Raw genomic sequence first — 17,416 nt, 5'->3', positions numbered from 1 at the left:
ATGTATTCCCCTCCACACCCTGTCAGCTTCTTTGGGGCAGATGGCTTGTGGGCCCAATTTTACCCTGCCCCTTTTGGGCAGTTTAGCCCCACCGATGGGACTAGCCAGGCTCAGTGCCTTCACTCCCTCTCCAGATTGTGTCTGGCCCCTGCTGTAAGTGGGGGAGGCTCATTTCACCCACTTCCCAGCTTGTGCAGAACCAGACACATTCTGGCCTCATGCTGTTGATTCTGATATTTTTGATCAGCTTCTTTCCCATGAATGTACGTAGCAGATCCTGATTAGCAATAGTCATGGATCCTGAGTGGGAGGAAGGAGATAAAACTCTGCACAAAGATAGAGCAGTCTCTGGCTTCCTCCTCCTCCTTTTCTACAGCTATGATACAATGAGGAAAATGTTCAGTCATTAAAACCTCTCATTCTTGGGGAGGCCTTTCCTTCCCACCCTCCTCTCAATGTAATTTTTATTAATGTATTTTCCCATTGAGTTTTCGCCTTCCTTACGCTAGAAGGTGCAGAAATGTCACGAGAAAAAACATGAAATCATGAGCTGTTGATTTGTGAGGAAAGTGAAGAGAGATTACATTTCTCTGGGCTCAGGCCTTGTCAACATGAGGAAAATGCACTGGTCTAACTAAAGAGATGATTTGAAACCAATATAATTAAACTGGTGCAAAAGTCTAAGTAGACACTCTTATTTTGGTTTAAACTAGGCTCAATGCAGTTTAATTTAAATTGCTTAGGAATAGGTTTAAGATAAACTGAAATAAACCACTCTTAACTGAGAATAAGGGGCTCCAACCAGGGGTTTGCACCACTTTAACTAACTTGGATTTAAAATGATTTAAGTTAAATTGGTGCAACTGTCCCATGTAGACAAGACCTTAGTCTTAAAAATGATCACACACACCTGAATTTCAGACAGTTTTCATGTGCAATTATGCTTCTAGTTTGGGCATGTAATTAACCAGTTTGCCAATCAATCAACACATAATAATGAAGAATATGCACACAAATTAGGTGAGCAACTTTTTAGTGCCTAACCAGTGATCTAACCAGTGAAATCAGTGGGGGTCTTCCCATTGCTTTCAGTGGGCTTTGGACCAGATCTTTGGGGTGTGTGCAGCTGCATGTCTGAAAGATAGGCCCCTCGCTACTTATTCAAAGTCCAAAATGTTCCTTCTACCACAAGCTGGCAGTCATTTTTATGCTTTCACTAAATTGGGCACCACAAAAATGATGTGAACTGATAAAAGATAAAGAACGTATTAGGAAAAAGTGAATATGGCTACAAACAAAAGCAAAAGAAAAAAAGAGAGAGAGGAAAAAGACAAGAGAGGGTGGAGAGGCTCAAGAAAAAAAGGAGGAATGATGAAAAAATGATACACTTCGTGATATCGAGCAAGGGAAAGGAGGGAAGAGAGGGGAAAAGAACAGAAATGAAGGGGAAAAAGGAATTGTAGAAGACAAGCATACAGGGGGGGGGGAGGGGGGGATAACATGAGCAGAAACTAAACACAGCAACAGGCAACATTCAAAGCAACATAAGCTAGAAGTGCAACAAACAAGAACTTCCCTGGATCAACCTGGCCCTCAGAGCCTTGGTAAGAAGCCCTGCCTCTGTCTCCTATGTCTCTGGAATCCCTTCATCCGAACACCTGTGCAAGGGAAGCTGGAGTTAACTGCTTGTATAGCAGGAACTAAGTAATGTGTTGTCATTCTCCATTCAATGCTTGTGTGCTTTATGTGGACAATTTACATTAGAGACAATGGAATCAACTGGAAATCCAGCACTTTCCCCTTTTTTCCCCTACATCCACCAATTGAACAAAAAGATGTTGGGTAAAATTTTCCAAAGCTTTTAAATGACTTAAGAGACTACACGCTAATGGGATTTAGGCCCCTACGTTGCTAATGTCCTTTTGAAAATTGCAGTAGGCCCCTGTCTGAATCTGTGGGTGCCTAAACATATATGCACAAACCAAAAATGATATTTCCATTGATAATAATCAAAATTTCCAGATAGGCAAAGTAAGAAAAATGTTGCTTGAGACCTTATTTGAGTTTGATTTAAGGATCTTTACATTGTAAATTTTGACATGTTGACAATTTATATTTTTTGAATCTGAACTTTTATGGCCTTTAATTAATTACTGTCTGACCTCCCCTCTATCTGAACCTCCCATAATTTCCCGCAGCTGTGAAAATTTAAATTGATAAAAATAAACATTGATATCATCCACAGAAATTATAAAAAAGTTAAAATTAAAATCTGCCAAGTCTAGTATATTTAATTTAAAAGAAAATAGAAAAAGGGTAAAAAAAAAAAAAAACCACTCCAAAATGAAACAAAATATTTCATTTGACTAAAATCAATTTTTTTCCAGTTTTTTGTTTCACCAAAAATAAAAACACCCCAAATAATTGTTGTTTCAGGTCCATCCAAAACACACACACACAAAATTCAGCTTTTTTGGTTCAGTCACCCACAGAAAAGTCAATGATTCACCCAGCTCTACTCCAAAATGCCTGTCTCTTTTGAAAACGGGAAAAAGGCCTCTAAGTCACTGAAACATTTACCTGCTATATGTTTTCATTTTCTTCAGTGACATATCTATGGATGGAGCATATTCATGCAGAATATGAACTCTGCATTGTCTTTGGTAGGCATGGAGTCTTTATTGACTTCACGTGCAAGAAAGGGACATGGGTCATTCCAGGGTATCAACTCCTATGTACATGCTCCACTGTAGAAATCACAATATTTCGGATATTAAATAAACGACACATTGAAAATGTTTATCTACATAACTGGAACTGAGACAGTCTAAAACGAGAGACATCTGTATGCTACCCAGGATTGGGGATGATACAAGTTCTGTCACATTCCCACACAGGTGGAGAATGCTCCTCTTAAAGAGGTGACATATCTAGGCACAACATACGCCACTACACAGAGTGCTTCAATGCCTGGTTTATGCTGTGTCCTGGATATCTTATCTCTATGATGAACTTTCTTAAGATAAAGCTTTGCATGGGAGACCTGTGGAGAGCCAGGAGACAGACAATTGTAAAGAGTGCCCTATGAATGGCGGGAGAAACATGGATGAGCTGGCCCCTGAAGAGTCTCTGTGGAGTTGTGGCAGCCTGTATGCATTGCACAACAGAAAAGATTATTTTGCTGCATCTTTGCCTTGAGAGGCTGTCAAATGTACTTTTTTTGCCCCGACCCTTCAGTCTTTACTGGCACCAATGGGAGTTTTGCCTGATACAGGACTGCAAGATCAGGCTTTTAAACACACTGCCTACTTCTGCTAACATCTTCTCAAAAGTCCCCTAATAAGCAAGCATGTTTGCCTCCATTCCCTTTTCAGGATAAGATTTGACCTCTTCATCTATCTTTAATTGTACTATTGACATTCTTGTGTTTATGTACGAAGACTGAAAACAAAAGGAATAACTGGGGCAATCAGTGAATTTGAACATATAAACCCAATGTGTTGCTCATCAGCATTCCATGTCGGTTCATTATAGCAGCCCCAGTGCCCTCTCCTATAGACACCAGACAGCATTATCAAACGGACAAGAGGCCACTTGATCTTTTAATCAGTTTGGATAAGCTTGTAAAATACACAGCCAAAATGTTAATAATTCAGCCCTTGCGACGGGAAGAAAGAGATGGAGGCAGAGTAGGAAACACCTGCAGGAAACAAAAGGACCATCTTCATTGGGTATTTAAAGAGGATTCGAATACAGGAACTGTTCGTTGCCCCTCACCTTCTTACACAGCAGCAAGTTCTTAGTGCAGCTCGGAATCCGAAAGAGCAAAGGCACCACTGACAGCAAAATGCCAGCATTGCACAGAATAAGCCAAGCTCACCCCTCTTTCCAAAGCAATTGTTATAATAACTCTAGATCAGCAGCATGGTATGAAGTGTTAGAGTCTCTTCATTGTGATCTTTAAAGAAAAAAAAACCTGAAGGATTTATCAGCAAAATTAATTCAGTTCAGTGCAGAGCATTGTGGCTGGCATTTTCAGTGGTGTCTAAGGGAGTTAGGTGCCCAACTTCCACTGAATTTCAATGGGAGTTGGGCCCCTAATTCCCTTACTATCCTTTGGAAATCCCAGCCTGTGGAATATCCCTGATATGTATGGTGGTATGATGATATATTTGACATCAAACAAAGACAGTATTCAAGCTTAATTCTTATATTGCCACTAATTAGGGGTTGGAAAAACAATAAGAACACATAGGGGACCTATTCCTAAATTGGCACCAATGGAGCTATGCCCGTCTACAACAGCCAAGGATCAGGCCAATAAAGAATAAATAGTTTTAAGGCAAGAAAATTAGAAATAGATTGCTCAATGCACGGGATAAAGAAAGAGAAGAAAAGCGAGTCAATTCCCTTACCATTTACTGTTCTCTGGAAGGGACTGTGCATAGAAACGATGGAGAACTTCATAATCTCTCCTACTCTTTTCACTAACATAGCACAGGGGAGGCTCTCATTCCCAGACAGGAGCCCAAGATTCATGCACTGCACCACAACTTCTGCTTCAAAATCTTGACAAATGCGGAATTTTCGCTGTTGGTGTATCATCCTCATGTTATAAATAATATTAAGCTTGCCAACAGGAGCTACTCATTTTGAGTCCTGATGCTCCTTTTTGTTCTCATGAGAACCTCCACTAGTATTACACAGCATGCTTTGGAATGCTGCTCCTTCATGATTTCTTTTTACAAAAAAAGAGTAGGAGTGCAAATCTTGCATTAAAATGGGTTGATTTTCTTCTTCATGGCAAAAGAGTGGATTTTTCCATGGTTCTATTTGACTTCCATATGCAAACATATGGTTAGCCAAACTCCACTGATATGTTACTCCGCAAATACATTTCACAAGCACGAATTTCTCTTTTTGAATGGAGCATTCATTACAAATGCTGACTCTTGTTTACAAATGCCATAATGAAATCATAGAATGTCCATGTAATGAAAAGCTTATTTTTAAATGAACAGAGTCCCTATAGTTATATTAATCAAACTACTAAGTAATAAAAATTATCTTTCTTCCTTCCTCTTTGCTCCCCAAGCAGAAAGTATTCTTTCCACAGAGTGTGTCTTGCTATATTTTATTTTTGAAACAGAAATAGTGTAAGCACATAGGGCCAGATTGACAGGTCCTTACTCACTTTACACTGTTATTCATTCAACAAGTTCCACTATGGTCAACAGGGCTAATCAGTATGATCATTAATGGGAGTAAGGGGTCACAATCTGATCCACAATGAGTAGAAAAATTAATTAGGACAAACAGAGGCCAATTAAGGGGCACTTCTTTTTCTTTCAGGATCAAAAATTAATTTATGTTAAGTAAAAATGGAGGGGAAACAAAACCACATATGAAAAGAAGGGTATTCGTGAAATTAAGAGTTTTTTTTCATTTAACTATTCCCTATGCAGTTTTATGAGCCCCAAACAAGCAACATTATGCTGGTTCATAAAAAGCAGAAGGTGAAACTGACTGAACTTAAAAGAGAAACTGGCCAGTTTCTTTTCATAGTCCAAGTTAAAAGAAATGCAAAAAGCAAACAGCATAAATGGCTGAAAATACTGTACATTTAATTTTTTAAAAATCTTTTTGTTTAATAATCTAAGGTATTATCAGTAATACAGGAAAACAGTAATGTTTATTTTTAAATATGTGATTTTTGTATAGGCAATGGTCCAAACTCATCCCTGGTGCAACTCAACTGGTTTCAGTGTAGTTACACCAGACATGAATTTACACAGTGCTTTTTTAAGTATTATTTTGTGTCTGCTATAGGAGTTGAGTAGCAAGTACAACTGTATTTACCACTCTCTGAAATTAACTCAGAATAATCTAAAGATGTTTAGAACATATAACGCCAAACCCTACAGCCTTACTCAAGCAAAACTAACAAACATGTCAACATTTAGATTCCAAATTCTTATGTAAATAGAGAGGTCAGCACCTCTTGCAAAAGGTCACTTCTGAAATGAGAGAAGTGGAATAATCCCATTTACCTGACCATCTTGTTCTCATAACGGGAATTATTTTTCCCGCCAGACATTTTCCAGTATAATATTTCATCACCCCCTTCTCCACAGGCTTCATTTTCAATATGGAGTTGCATTCAGATTGCATATTCACATAGGCTGAAAGTACTTTTGTACCATAAAAACAACCATGGATTACAGAATCCAAGGTAGCTCTACCTACAGATTACTATAAAAAGCTGATTCCATGAAGTATTAAAGCATATTTATGCTACAATAGGAAAGCAAATAGATCAGATTTCCAGCTTAATAATTAAAATAAAAAAAAGATTTACTACACTAAGGACCTGATTCAAAGCCTACAGACTCCCACTGACTTCAATGGGCTTTGCATTAGGCTCTAAAAGCCCTCACCCTGCAAGGTGCTAAACACTTTTGGTGAAGCACTGAATCCTCTCAGCTCCCGCTGACTCCAATGGCACTTGAGAATGCCAAGCACTTAAACCATTGGGTCCTAAGTCATTTAATAACTGTTCAGCCCAATATCATTAACAAGTATGACCAACAGTCTAAAAATCCAATGGATGCCCATGAAGTTCATTCAGGCCAGGATTTTCAAAGGAGGCTCAGAGAATTAGGCACCGAGATCCCATCCAATTTCAATGGGATTTGGGTGCCTAAATCTCTTATGCTCCTTTGAAAATCCCAACATTAATATGAGAGATGAACAGACACTTCCTGAAATGTAGGATCAGTTATGGATTGAGAGGCTATTAATGAATATTGTCCTTTACTGAAAAAAGCAACAAGGGCTCTTTCTGTGTTAACTGGGCTGTGGAAAATGTATACAGCCTGCATTCATTTTCTTCCCTTTCTCGTCCACCTGTCCCCTTCATTCCACAGTAAAATTAGGACAAATTCTCAAAAAAAATATAGTTGGAATTTTTTTCCTCCAGTATTCTAGTGTCATTGTGATGCAATGAACCATTAACTGCTGTACTTACCATCTGATATGCAGTGAGTACCCTTAGTCACATGGTAAACCGTTTCAAAATCTTCTCCAGGACTTGTCTGATTGGCACAGAGCCCTCTGGGGTGGTAGTTTACGTCCTTGTGTGATTTACACTCTAGAATCCTAAAACAAAAAAATTTAAAGTCTAAGTCTTTCAGGCATAAGTGGGGATTTATTAAATTACCAGGCATGAAAGAAATGATAAAGTAAGTTTACTTACATGTAACCGGAGGTTCTTCGAGATGTGTAGTCCCTATCTGTATTCCACATGGGCGTGAAACACAACCATTCAGATTTGGCAGAGTTTTTATACCCACTTTGAAATCACTTTGGGCTGGTGTAAATGACTGGCCAAGGTGCAAGGCAGTGGAGAATCAGGCCTTTAATGTCAGGAAAAAAATAAGAGTCAACACTAACATTTTCCTCAGGCTCTGATTTTACAAAGCAACACAATTATAACTGGGCCAGAACTACTGAACTCAGTGAATAAATGTATTAATTGACACCAATTGAGGATCTGGCCCAATGTCTGAGTTATACATTGGCCTTCACAATACTCACACACTTTGTAATCTAAAGGCTAACTACAGGGAGAGGCCAACATGCACTTCTTCCATTTTTTACTTCAAAAACAGGAAGAAATCCAGTTTTTCCAAATTATTTGATTCTACAGCTTTGGTGCACAATCACTAAAAGACCTGACTCTGACCATTTCAAATTGATATTGAGGCCATGCCAGATAAGTAGATTCAGGCATTAACTGAATGTGTGGGAACCCTTAGGGCATGTCTATACAGCAAAAGCTGTGCTTGGGCTTACTTCCCGGAGCTCCATCTAGCACAGGTAACGACAGCCGTGACAACAGTGCGGCATGGACTTCAATGTGGCTAATACAAGCCCAGTATGTACTCGGCTAAGTAGCCTGTTCTGAAGCCCACCCTGCTCTGTTTTCATTGCTATTATTACCCATGCTAGTTGAACTGGAGCTAGCTCAGGTGGGCTAGCCCATACACAGCTTTTGCTGAGCAGATATACCCACAGTAGCAGAAAATCAGGAAGATATGCCAATTTGCTATTGTTATGTGCCTCTAAGCATGAGAAGAACCTTCAAGTCCAAATGGAATTTTAAAGGCAGCCAGTGATTTTAAAAACCAGGAGCACAGTGTCTTAATCCTGTTATGTATGTCCTTAAATATACTCACGTGAGTAGTTCTAACTACACACAGGAGAAAAGTTATTCGTGTGCATAAGGGTTTGCAGGGTCAGGCTCTAAGTTAGACGAGAATTCAGCCTGCTTTCTATTGTAGCATTTGAAGCCTCTGGAGGATAAGTCACAGAGAACTGAATATTAAAGAATTGCAAAACTCAATCATAGTGACAGCCAAATACTAAAAAGCATATTCAGAGTACTTTACAAAAGCAGAATTGCCTTTACCAAGTGCACTAGTACCAGTTAATATTTTAAGATCTGGGGTTGATTTTCATTGGGAGCTTCAACTCAGGCCAGGTCTACACTAAAACATTAGGTTCACCCAGCTATGTTGCTGAAAAATCCACACCTGAGTGACACAGAAAAGTTGACCTGACCTCTGGCATAAACCGTTGACCTACCTACTGCCTCTTGGGGAAGTTGATTAACTACAGCAACAGGAGAATCCCTCCTGACACTGTAGTGAGTGTCTACCATGAAGTGCTACAGCGGTGCAACTGCAGTAGTTTAAGGGTAGACATAGCCCCAGTCTCTGCCTGTGCACATTCAAAATTGTACATGCAGCCATCTGTGCACACACTCTGGCCCTGGAGGAGTAAGTGAGAGATTCTAACACCTGCAGGCACTGCTACATAGAACTGTAATGCAAATCGAGCTAACAGTAAACATTTTGCAAAGTGAGATGGTACTGGGGGATTAGCAATAGCTACGATTCTCTTTTCCTTTGCTGGAAAGAACAGCAAAATCTTCATTTTTGGAAGACAGTCATTGCACAGGCAACTAATGGAAATAGCCCTGAGGGGCATATAATACATATCACCATCACAACTACTATGGTACAAGGTGCTGTTGGGGAAACATTCTCCTCTTTCTTGGAGGCCCTGAATCAGTAAAGCACTTAAGCACACGGGTAAATCCTATTGAAGTAAATGGGTTATGAACATAGCGTTAGGTGTGTTGTTGAATAGGAATTGTGAAGCAGGATCACTCCAAACCATGCATCAGACCCTGTCTCTGCCTCAGTTTTCCCTTAGTGTCAGCCCTCCAGTTAAGTCTAAAAGTCCACCCCTTCCAGGGGTTTAAGTCCAACATAAACTCCAAACCAAATTTTCTACCCCAGGATCATCTCCAGGGTACAACCCTCCCTTTGAAGGTCTGTTCTCTTTCACCTTGTCTTTAGCCATCCTAGGATCTAATCAGTTCCTTCTGCAGGGGTTACTGCACCACCTCATAATGTGGCAGTATATGGGGAATCCACATACACATTCTACTATGGGCTCCCAGCCTTGTCGGCCCTGAAGCCTAAATTTCCCTCTCTCCCCCTCCCAGGCTTCTTCCTATACACTCCTAGCCTGGCTACCACACTGGCGCTTTCTTGACTGAGTAAGAGAATACTCTTGATGGAGTACTGACTCTCAGGCCTGCGCTCCTTAGATTCTCTCTCAGATCTGCCCTCCCTTTGACAACAGACTGCTCTTTTATCCCAGCAGACCTGGGTTTTAGTCACATGCTCCCCATCACATGACCTTTGCACATGATCAAAATATGCTGTAAATTTTTCATGACAAATTTTGTCCAACTTTCAGATTTTTGAAAAATGTTGACCAGATCAACCAATACAACTATCTAAGAATCAGTGTTATCTAGTGGCTAGGGCACAGGATTGGGACACAGGATACTTGGGTTCCATTCCTGGTTCTGCCACTGACCTGTGGTGCTGTCTTGTACAAGTCACTTCACCTCATTGTGTCTCTGTTGCCCCATCTGCCTTGTCCATCTAAACTGTAAGCTCTTTGGGGCAAGGACTGTCTCTTACTATGTGTATGTACAACTTCTAGCATAAGGGGGCCCTGATCTTGGTTTGGGCCTGTAGGTACTACTGTAATTCAAATAATTGCAATCATGTATGGATATTTATTAAGAGATATTTCTCTGATTCTAGGCATAGTAGTAGCTGAATGAATATATTGTCATATATAAGAATATCTGAGCAAGAATTAGATGGAATTAATTTCCTTAATACAGCTTTATTGGTTTTTTGGGGTTTTTTTAAATCAAACACATTTTATCAAGGAAAGAAAATCAAACTGAAATCATATGGGTTGTGTGTGAAACTCCCCCTTCTCCAGCAACACCTCTGATAGAAACAAACCCAAATTCATTCAGTTGTTAGTAATATATTCAAATACTAAGCGTGATGCACAAATCTTTCCTGAGGAACATTTATAGCAACCACTTTAAGTTCTGATGTCACTCAGGGTGGGTATCCATATTGGTTATCTATTTTAAAAGCTTTATTGCCCATTAAAAATTATAATCAATATTGTTTTCCGGGCACAGAGATAAACATCCTGCTCAGTGAGCTGAACTCTCATCTAAACCCACCCCAAAACAAAACATTCAGAATAAAAAGCACTTCCTATGTGTCTGGTGCACGTAAGTGGCAGCATAGCAAATTCCCTGCCTACACTGAAAGTGTGGGAGCACTTAGTCATCTAATGCGCATATTTGATTGGCACAATCCCTTTACTTTCTCACATGGTGAGAAAGATGATCGCCAATTTATTGTATTTTTACATCTTCATTACGTACTCACCAGTCAGACACCGGAACCTCTCAGGTTAAGGTGGCTGTAACTATAACTACACATTGGTGGAAGCTGGACTGTAAGTAAGGTCCCAGTTCAGGAGAGTACTTAACCATGTGCTTAAATCCATCCCCTTTCCAGGATGGCATTTAGATATATGCTTAACTTTACCTTGACTTCAACGAGATTTAAGCATGTGTTTAAATGTGTTCCAAACAGGGATATTTTCCCTAACTGGGGCCCAATTTAAATTGTGATCCAAAGCCCATTGAAGTCAGTGGGAATTCTTCCAGTAACTTCAGTGGGTTTTGGATCACACTCTGAGTTTGTTTGCTTTGAATGCCCTGCTCTGCCTCAGTTTTATACAGAGCTACAGTGGCTGAACGTGAAACTATAGATTAATTGTAGATTAAGGCCCCAAGAATGCAACGGAATCCATATGGGTTGGCAGATCCCTGTGCCTTTGCACAGCCCCATTGATTTAAATATGTGTATCAGACACATAACACGTGCTTTTGAAAGTCAACGGACCACATACATTGGTACAGTGGAAGGGATGGCATAATGGGCCACGCATAAATTAAATTTGATGTGGCATCCCAACAGGCTCAATGCAACTTTCATTCTTCCCATTTATATAAACTGAGTGTCTTAACATTTCACTGTGCGTGTGGCTCTTTCAGATGAGACTAAAACAGTAAGGTACCGTCTGCTTTGCATGAACATAAAATCCTGTGCCATATTTCATAAAGTTTTGGGTCTAGACCAAAAGGTTCCTTTTGCTTATCATCATTTTGACACAATCTAATTGTTATTGGCCGTGCTCAGAAGGCCTTAACTCAAAGGCATTCTGTCTGTATGTCACAGAGTAACTTTTTGAGCACTGCATCCAATCATTTCTAAAATGATTTCTAGGCAACTGACTTTTGGGGGAAAATGGAAAACAAAAGGGGAAACAGAGGACACATAAATCCCCTGCCAGATCTTTATCATACAGTAGAACCTCAAAGATACGAACACCTCGGGAATGGAGGTTGTTTATAACTCTGAAATGTTTGCAGCTCTGAACAAAACATCATGGTACAGTACCCTGCAGTCAGTGTCTTCCAGCTGAGGCTGGGAGAGATCTCTGCAAAGGTGGCACCTGGCAACACTGCCTGGTTTGCAAGCAACTCCCTGCCCTATTCCTGTTTCTTGCCTTTGGGTCGAACTGGGAGGGCCTGCCCCCATCCTTGGCACTACAAACTCCAGCCCTCAGCTGCCTCTCCCCAGGGTTCACGCTGCTCAGTGCACTGCTTGCCATGCTTCAGAGGCAGCAGGTGGCAAGGGGTTGGTGCCAGCCCACTGCCAGCACCCCTCCCTTCCCTGCCCCTTGCACTCCCAGAGGTACCGGCAGGATCCAGGAGTGCAGCCACAGGCAAAGCTTGGGCCGCATCGGTGCACAGGCTGTGGCCCTTTAAAACTCCTCCAGAACGCAGCTGCCTCCCACTCCAGCTCCAGGCCAGGCAGGCCTTGCACGCTCAAGCATGAGCTGCTCAGCTGTGGCAGCTTTCTTTCCCGGAGGGCTGGAGGGGGTGGGGGCGAAAACAGCTTTCCCCCTTCAAGTGGGGCGGGGTGAGGTGAGGGGGTGAAACAGCACCCTTGGCTTACAGGAACAGCGCAGACCCCGGACTGTTTCTGCTTTGCACAGTATTTGCATGAAAGATGTACAATGGGGGAGAGGAACAGGGCTAACTGAGCCAAGTCTCACAGAGGCCTCAGGGAAGGAGACCTCTCCTCCTCTCAGGTCCTGAGGAGAGGGCTGAAAGCTTAGAGGATATTGTAAATAGACTGTTGCATGGGGACCATAGCAGTATTGGTGGATGGAACTCAAATCAATAGCACCATGAATGCACAACCAGTGGAGTTTGTGCAGTTTCTTTAAGGCAAGAAGACAGGAGCGAAGATGTGTCCTGTTACAGCCCCAAATGTCAATGGCTCTGTGTGCACTTCCATCCCACTTCCCCCATGTCCTCCATCCCTCCCTTCCCCTGGAGCGCTCTGTGCCTCCCCCCCATACAACATTTCTTCAATCCCCCCAAGACAAAGTAACTCACTTTGTGCAATAATGATGGTTTTTCGAGATGTCCCCACATGGGTGTTCCATTGTAGGTGTGTCTGTGTCCCTGTGCTGCTGATTGGAGAACTTTGGTAGCAGTGTCCGTTCAGCCCGCACATGCGCTGCTCCTTTCCTGCCATGAGGCTAGCCAGCATGCACAGGCGAACCCTCCTCAGTTCCTTCTTTAATGCAGAGTCAATAACAAGAACTCCAAAGTAGAGGGGAGGGGAGTGGGTTGTGGAACACCCATAGAGACACACATCTTGAAGAACCATCATTACTGCACAAGGTGAATAACTCCATCTTCTTTGAGCAGTGTCCCTATGGGTGCTCCACTGTAGGTGTCTCCTAAGCAGTGTCCACCACTGGAGGCTGGGGCTTCAGAGTCCAGTCTGTTAGAGATGATGGCACTGAATCTGGCGTCGCAGCCAAGTCCCCGAGGAGGGCATAATGTTCTGCAAAGGTATGTGCAGATGCCCGGGTAGCTCCTCTGCAGATTTCTGATATAAGTATACCCTTGGAGAAGGCAACGGAAGAGGAGATCGATCTTGTTGAGTGCATGCATCTTGAAGCCGGAGTGCTACATTACGCATCTGGTAACACAGCTTGACACAGTTCGAGACCCATTTAGAGAGTCTTTGAGCAGAAATCACTGTACCCTTTGACCTATCTGCAAAGGAGAGGAAGAGGCTTGGAAATTTTCTGAAAGCTCTTGTTCTGTCCAAATAGAAGGCCAAGGCTCTCCTCATGTCGAGCATCTGGAGGATGGCTTCCCTATTATCTCAATGAGGTTTAGAATAAAAGGTTGGAAGTTGAATAAGCTGGTTTATATGGAAAGCGGAAGTCATCTTGGGAGTGAACTTTGGGTGTGAGGCAAGAGCGACTTTGTCAGGAAAGAACACAGTGAAGGGAGGATGCATCATCAGGGTTGCTATCTCCCCTATCCTTACTGAGGTAATGGCAATCAGGAATGCCATCTTCACAGAGAGATAAGTTAGGGAACAAATTGCCATGGGTTCAAATGGCGGTCTGGTCAGTCCTTTTAACACTAGGTTGCGATTCCATTGAGGAGTGGGAAGTCTAGGTTAGGGAAAGAGGTTCGCCATGCCTTTGAAAAACCTTTTCATGGTCAGATAGGAGAAGATTGAATATCCTTCTACCTGCTGGTGGAAGGTCACAATTGCTGTTAGGTGAACCTTTAGCAAGCTGATAGAGACCTGATTTCTTGAGAGTCAACAGGTAGTCCAGGACTACTGGTAGGGTGGCTGCATTTGGAGTGATGCCTTTGGGCTGGCACCAGATTTTAAATCTTTTCCATTTTTGTAGGTAGGTACAATGAGTAGCTCCTTTCCTACTGTGTAATAACACCTCCTGTACCTCCTCACAGCACGATGCCTCCATGTACTGGAACCACAAAGGAGCCAGGCTTTGAGCCTCGAAATCCACAGGTTGGGATGGCGAGTGCATCCCTCATTCTGCAATAGCAGGTAAGGAGTGATTGGAAGGGTCACTAGTGGACATAGTTTCAGTTGTGACAGGTAAGGGTACCACGTCTGCCTGGGCCACAGGGGAGCAATCAGTATGCTGTTTGCTTTCTCTCTCTTTTTTGACTTTCAATAGGACTGTCAGAATTAGAGGGAATGGGGGAAGGAGTAAAGACAACCCTTGTCCCATGGAAGGAGGAGAGTATCACCCATGGAGTGTCATCTGATCCCCACTTTGGAGCAGTACTGAGGACATTTCTTGTTCTGGTACATAGTGAACGCGTCTATTGTCGGTGTCCCCCATTGCCAGAATATGTCTTGTAGGACCACTGAATTTATTTCCAATTTGTGGTCGAGCGAGAATTTGTGACTGAGTTGTCCTCAGTCATCTTGTACACTCCCAGCAGGCATGCTGCTGAAATTAAGACATTGTGGGAAATGCACCAGTTCCATAGTTTTAATGCTTCCATGAACAGAGAATGTGATCTCGCGCCACCTCCCTGACAATTTATGTAATACATGCAGGCCACACTGTCCATCATGACTTTTGTGTGCGCGTCTTTGATCAGCGGGAGGAAGTGAGCACACGCATTTCTGATCACTCTGAGTTTGAGCAGGTTAATGTGAAGGCACATCTTGGATGGTGACCATTTGCCTTGTGCCATGAGACCATTGATGCGCGCCCCATCCTCTGAGGGATGCATCAGTGGTCTGGAGTAACAATGGGAAGGCTGAATAAATGGGATTCCTGTACATACAGTTACTGTGTCTTTCGACCAATCCAAAGATTGCTTGAGTTTGGTGGGCATTGATAGTAGTTTGTTGATGCTGTCTCTGTTCAGCCTGTAAACTAAACTGAACCAAACCAAGCCTGGAGGCATCTCATGCATACTCTGGCATAAGCTATGACCGATGTGCCCATGGTCATATACTCCAGGAGCTGGAGGCAATGTCTGACCAAATTTGGGGGCTGAATTGTACTGTCTCTACCAACATGGAGAGGCCGAGGAATCTGTGAATTGGGAAGAGTGCCTTCGCCTAAATGGAGTCAAGATGGGTTCCTATGAATTCTAGTCTTTGTATCGGTGTTCATGTTGATTTGTGTGTGTTGATTTGCAGGCCCAGATTCTGAAATAACTTGCTGGGTAACTTGCTGGGCTTCAGCGAAGGAACATGCCTTGAGAAGACAGTCATCCAGGTAGAGATAAATCATGATACCCTGAAAGTATAAGTGGGCTGCCACTACTGATATGACCTTGGAGAATACCCTGGGGGCCAATCAGAAACCAAAAGGAAGTTCTCTGTACTGCTAGCGGACCATCTGTAACTCGGTAGGATGGAAATGTGGAATTATGCATCTTGTAAGTCAAGGGCAGAGAACCAATTTCCTTTCTCTAATGCTGGAATAATTGATGATAGAGTGACCATCTTGAACTTCTGTGCCTTGATTTATCTGTTGAGCGCTCAGAGGTCCAGTATGGGTCTCCAATCTCCCTTTTTCTTTGGTATTAGGAAGTAGTAGGAGTAGAAGCCTTTGCCTCTTAGATGTGCAGGCACAGGCTCTATGACTCCTACACTGAGGAGATGGTTTATCTCCTGATGTAGCAGACTCTCATGAGAAGTGTCCTGAAGAGGGATGGGGAAGGGAAAAGAAACGGATGGCGTATTCATCCTGGATGATCTCCAGCACCCATTTGTCGGACGTTATCCGTTCCCAGGTGCTGTAGAACAGGATAAAACGGTCTCCGAAGGGATGCATGGATTTTTCCAGCATGAGATGATGAAGAGAATGTCCTATGGGCCCTCGACCAACCAGTCAAAACTGCCTCTTCAATGTGGAGGGCTGGGAGGAAGTTGGTTGAGATCCCAACTACTTTCGCCTGGGTAATCTAGGCTTCTTCCTCTGTGACTCATTAAGATCTTGGAGATGAATACTGGGATGAATATTGAGAGTATTGTGATTAGCGGGGCTTGAACAATTACAGCAGGCTGTACTTTCTCTTGTAGCCTGAAGTATAGATCTCGAGGGACCAAAGAGTTGCCCTAGAATCCTGCAACATATGAAGCGATGCATCGGTCTTCTCAGCAAATAACTCCATCTCTTCAAAAGGAAGGTCCTCCACTGTAGTTTGTACCTCTTTAGTGAAGCCATATAAATGAAGCCACGAAGCCCATCTCATCACAATTGCCATGCAAATCGAGCATGCTGCCATGTCAGCTGCATCTAGTGTGGACTGGAGGGACATTTAGGCACCCATTGGCCCGTGTTGACTATGGCCTTGAATTGATCCTTGTGACAGTCAGAAAGTTGCTCAATAAAGGAACAGAGTTTCGTGCAGTTTTGGTAGTCATATTTTGCCAACAAGGCTTGGTAGTTCACTACACAGAAGTGGAGGGTGGCTGATGAATATGTGTTCCTGGCGAACAGATCCAAACATTTCCAGCCCTGGTCATAACGGGTGGATTTGAACTGGTGCTGGCGGGTGGCCTCTAGAGTTAATTGCATCCACAATGATGGAATTGGGAGGCAGGTGGGAAAAGAGAAATTCCGGGTCCTATGCTGGCACGCAATACTTTTTGTCCACCTGCTTGCATGTTGGCGGGATAGATGCAGGGGTCTGCCATATGTCTTTGGCTGGGTCCATGAGGGCCTCATTAATAGGGAGGGCCACTCTGGAGGAATGTAAAATGTCCACCAGCCTGTTGTGAGACTTGGTCACCTCCTGTAATGGTATTTGCAGGTCCTCTGCCACCCTCTGTGCCAGGTCCTGGAATAATTTGAAAACATCAGCCATTGATGGCGGAGTGGATATAACTGTCTTGTCTAGTGATGATGATGAGAAGTGGGCTTGAGGAGTGACTTCCTCCTCCACCTCAGCCTATACCTCCTCCCCTGCCTGTTCGGGGGGTTCAGAAACCCTCAAAGCAGTGGCTGAAGGAGGGCGTCTCCTTGTTTGCTGATATGCCACACTAGAGGAATGGGAGGCCTGCCATGGGTCCCA

At 42.8% G+C, this 17,416-nt stretch overlaps 1 protein-coding gene across 2 annotated transcripts in view; it reads right to left on the bottom strand.

Annotated features, from left to right (window-relative positions):
* PTPN5 (protein tyrosine phosphatase non-receptor type 5) overlaps nucleotides 1-17,416 on the bottom strand; it is a 130,929-nt gene that overhangs the window by 80,542 nt on the left and 32,971 nt on the right. Inside the window, exons 2-3 of one of the 2 annotated variants that reach the window (XM_067540636.1) lie at nucleotides 7,256-7,415; nucleotides 7,028-7,158 (exon numbers count right to left, since the gene is read on the bottom strand). In XM_067540636.1, the coding sequence (XP_067396737.1) occupies nucleotides 7,028-7,158; nucleotides 7,256-7,305 (181 nt within the window). In that variant the 5' untranslated portion in view covers nucleotides 7,306-7,415. The remainder of the gene's footprint in view (nucleotides 1-7,027; nucleotides 7,159-7,255; nucleotides 7,416-17,416) is intronic. The other variant, XM_067540637.1, reaches the window with a different exon arrangement.

This window comes from Emydura macquarii, unplaced genomic scaffold (assembly GCF_026122565.2).
Source record: "Emydura macquarii macquarii isolate MOO-44397 ecotype Brisbane River unplaced genomic scaffold, CSIRO-AGI_Emac_v2 contig_587, whole genome shotgun sequence".
Lineage (NCBI taxonomy): Eukaryota > Metazoa > Chordata > Testudines > Chelidae > Emydura > Emydura macquarii.
The sequence above is the reverse complement of the archived record's forward strand: the minus strand, read 5'-3'. Positions and strand labels throughout refer to the sequence as shown.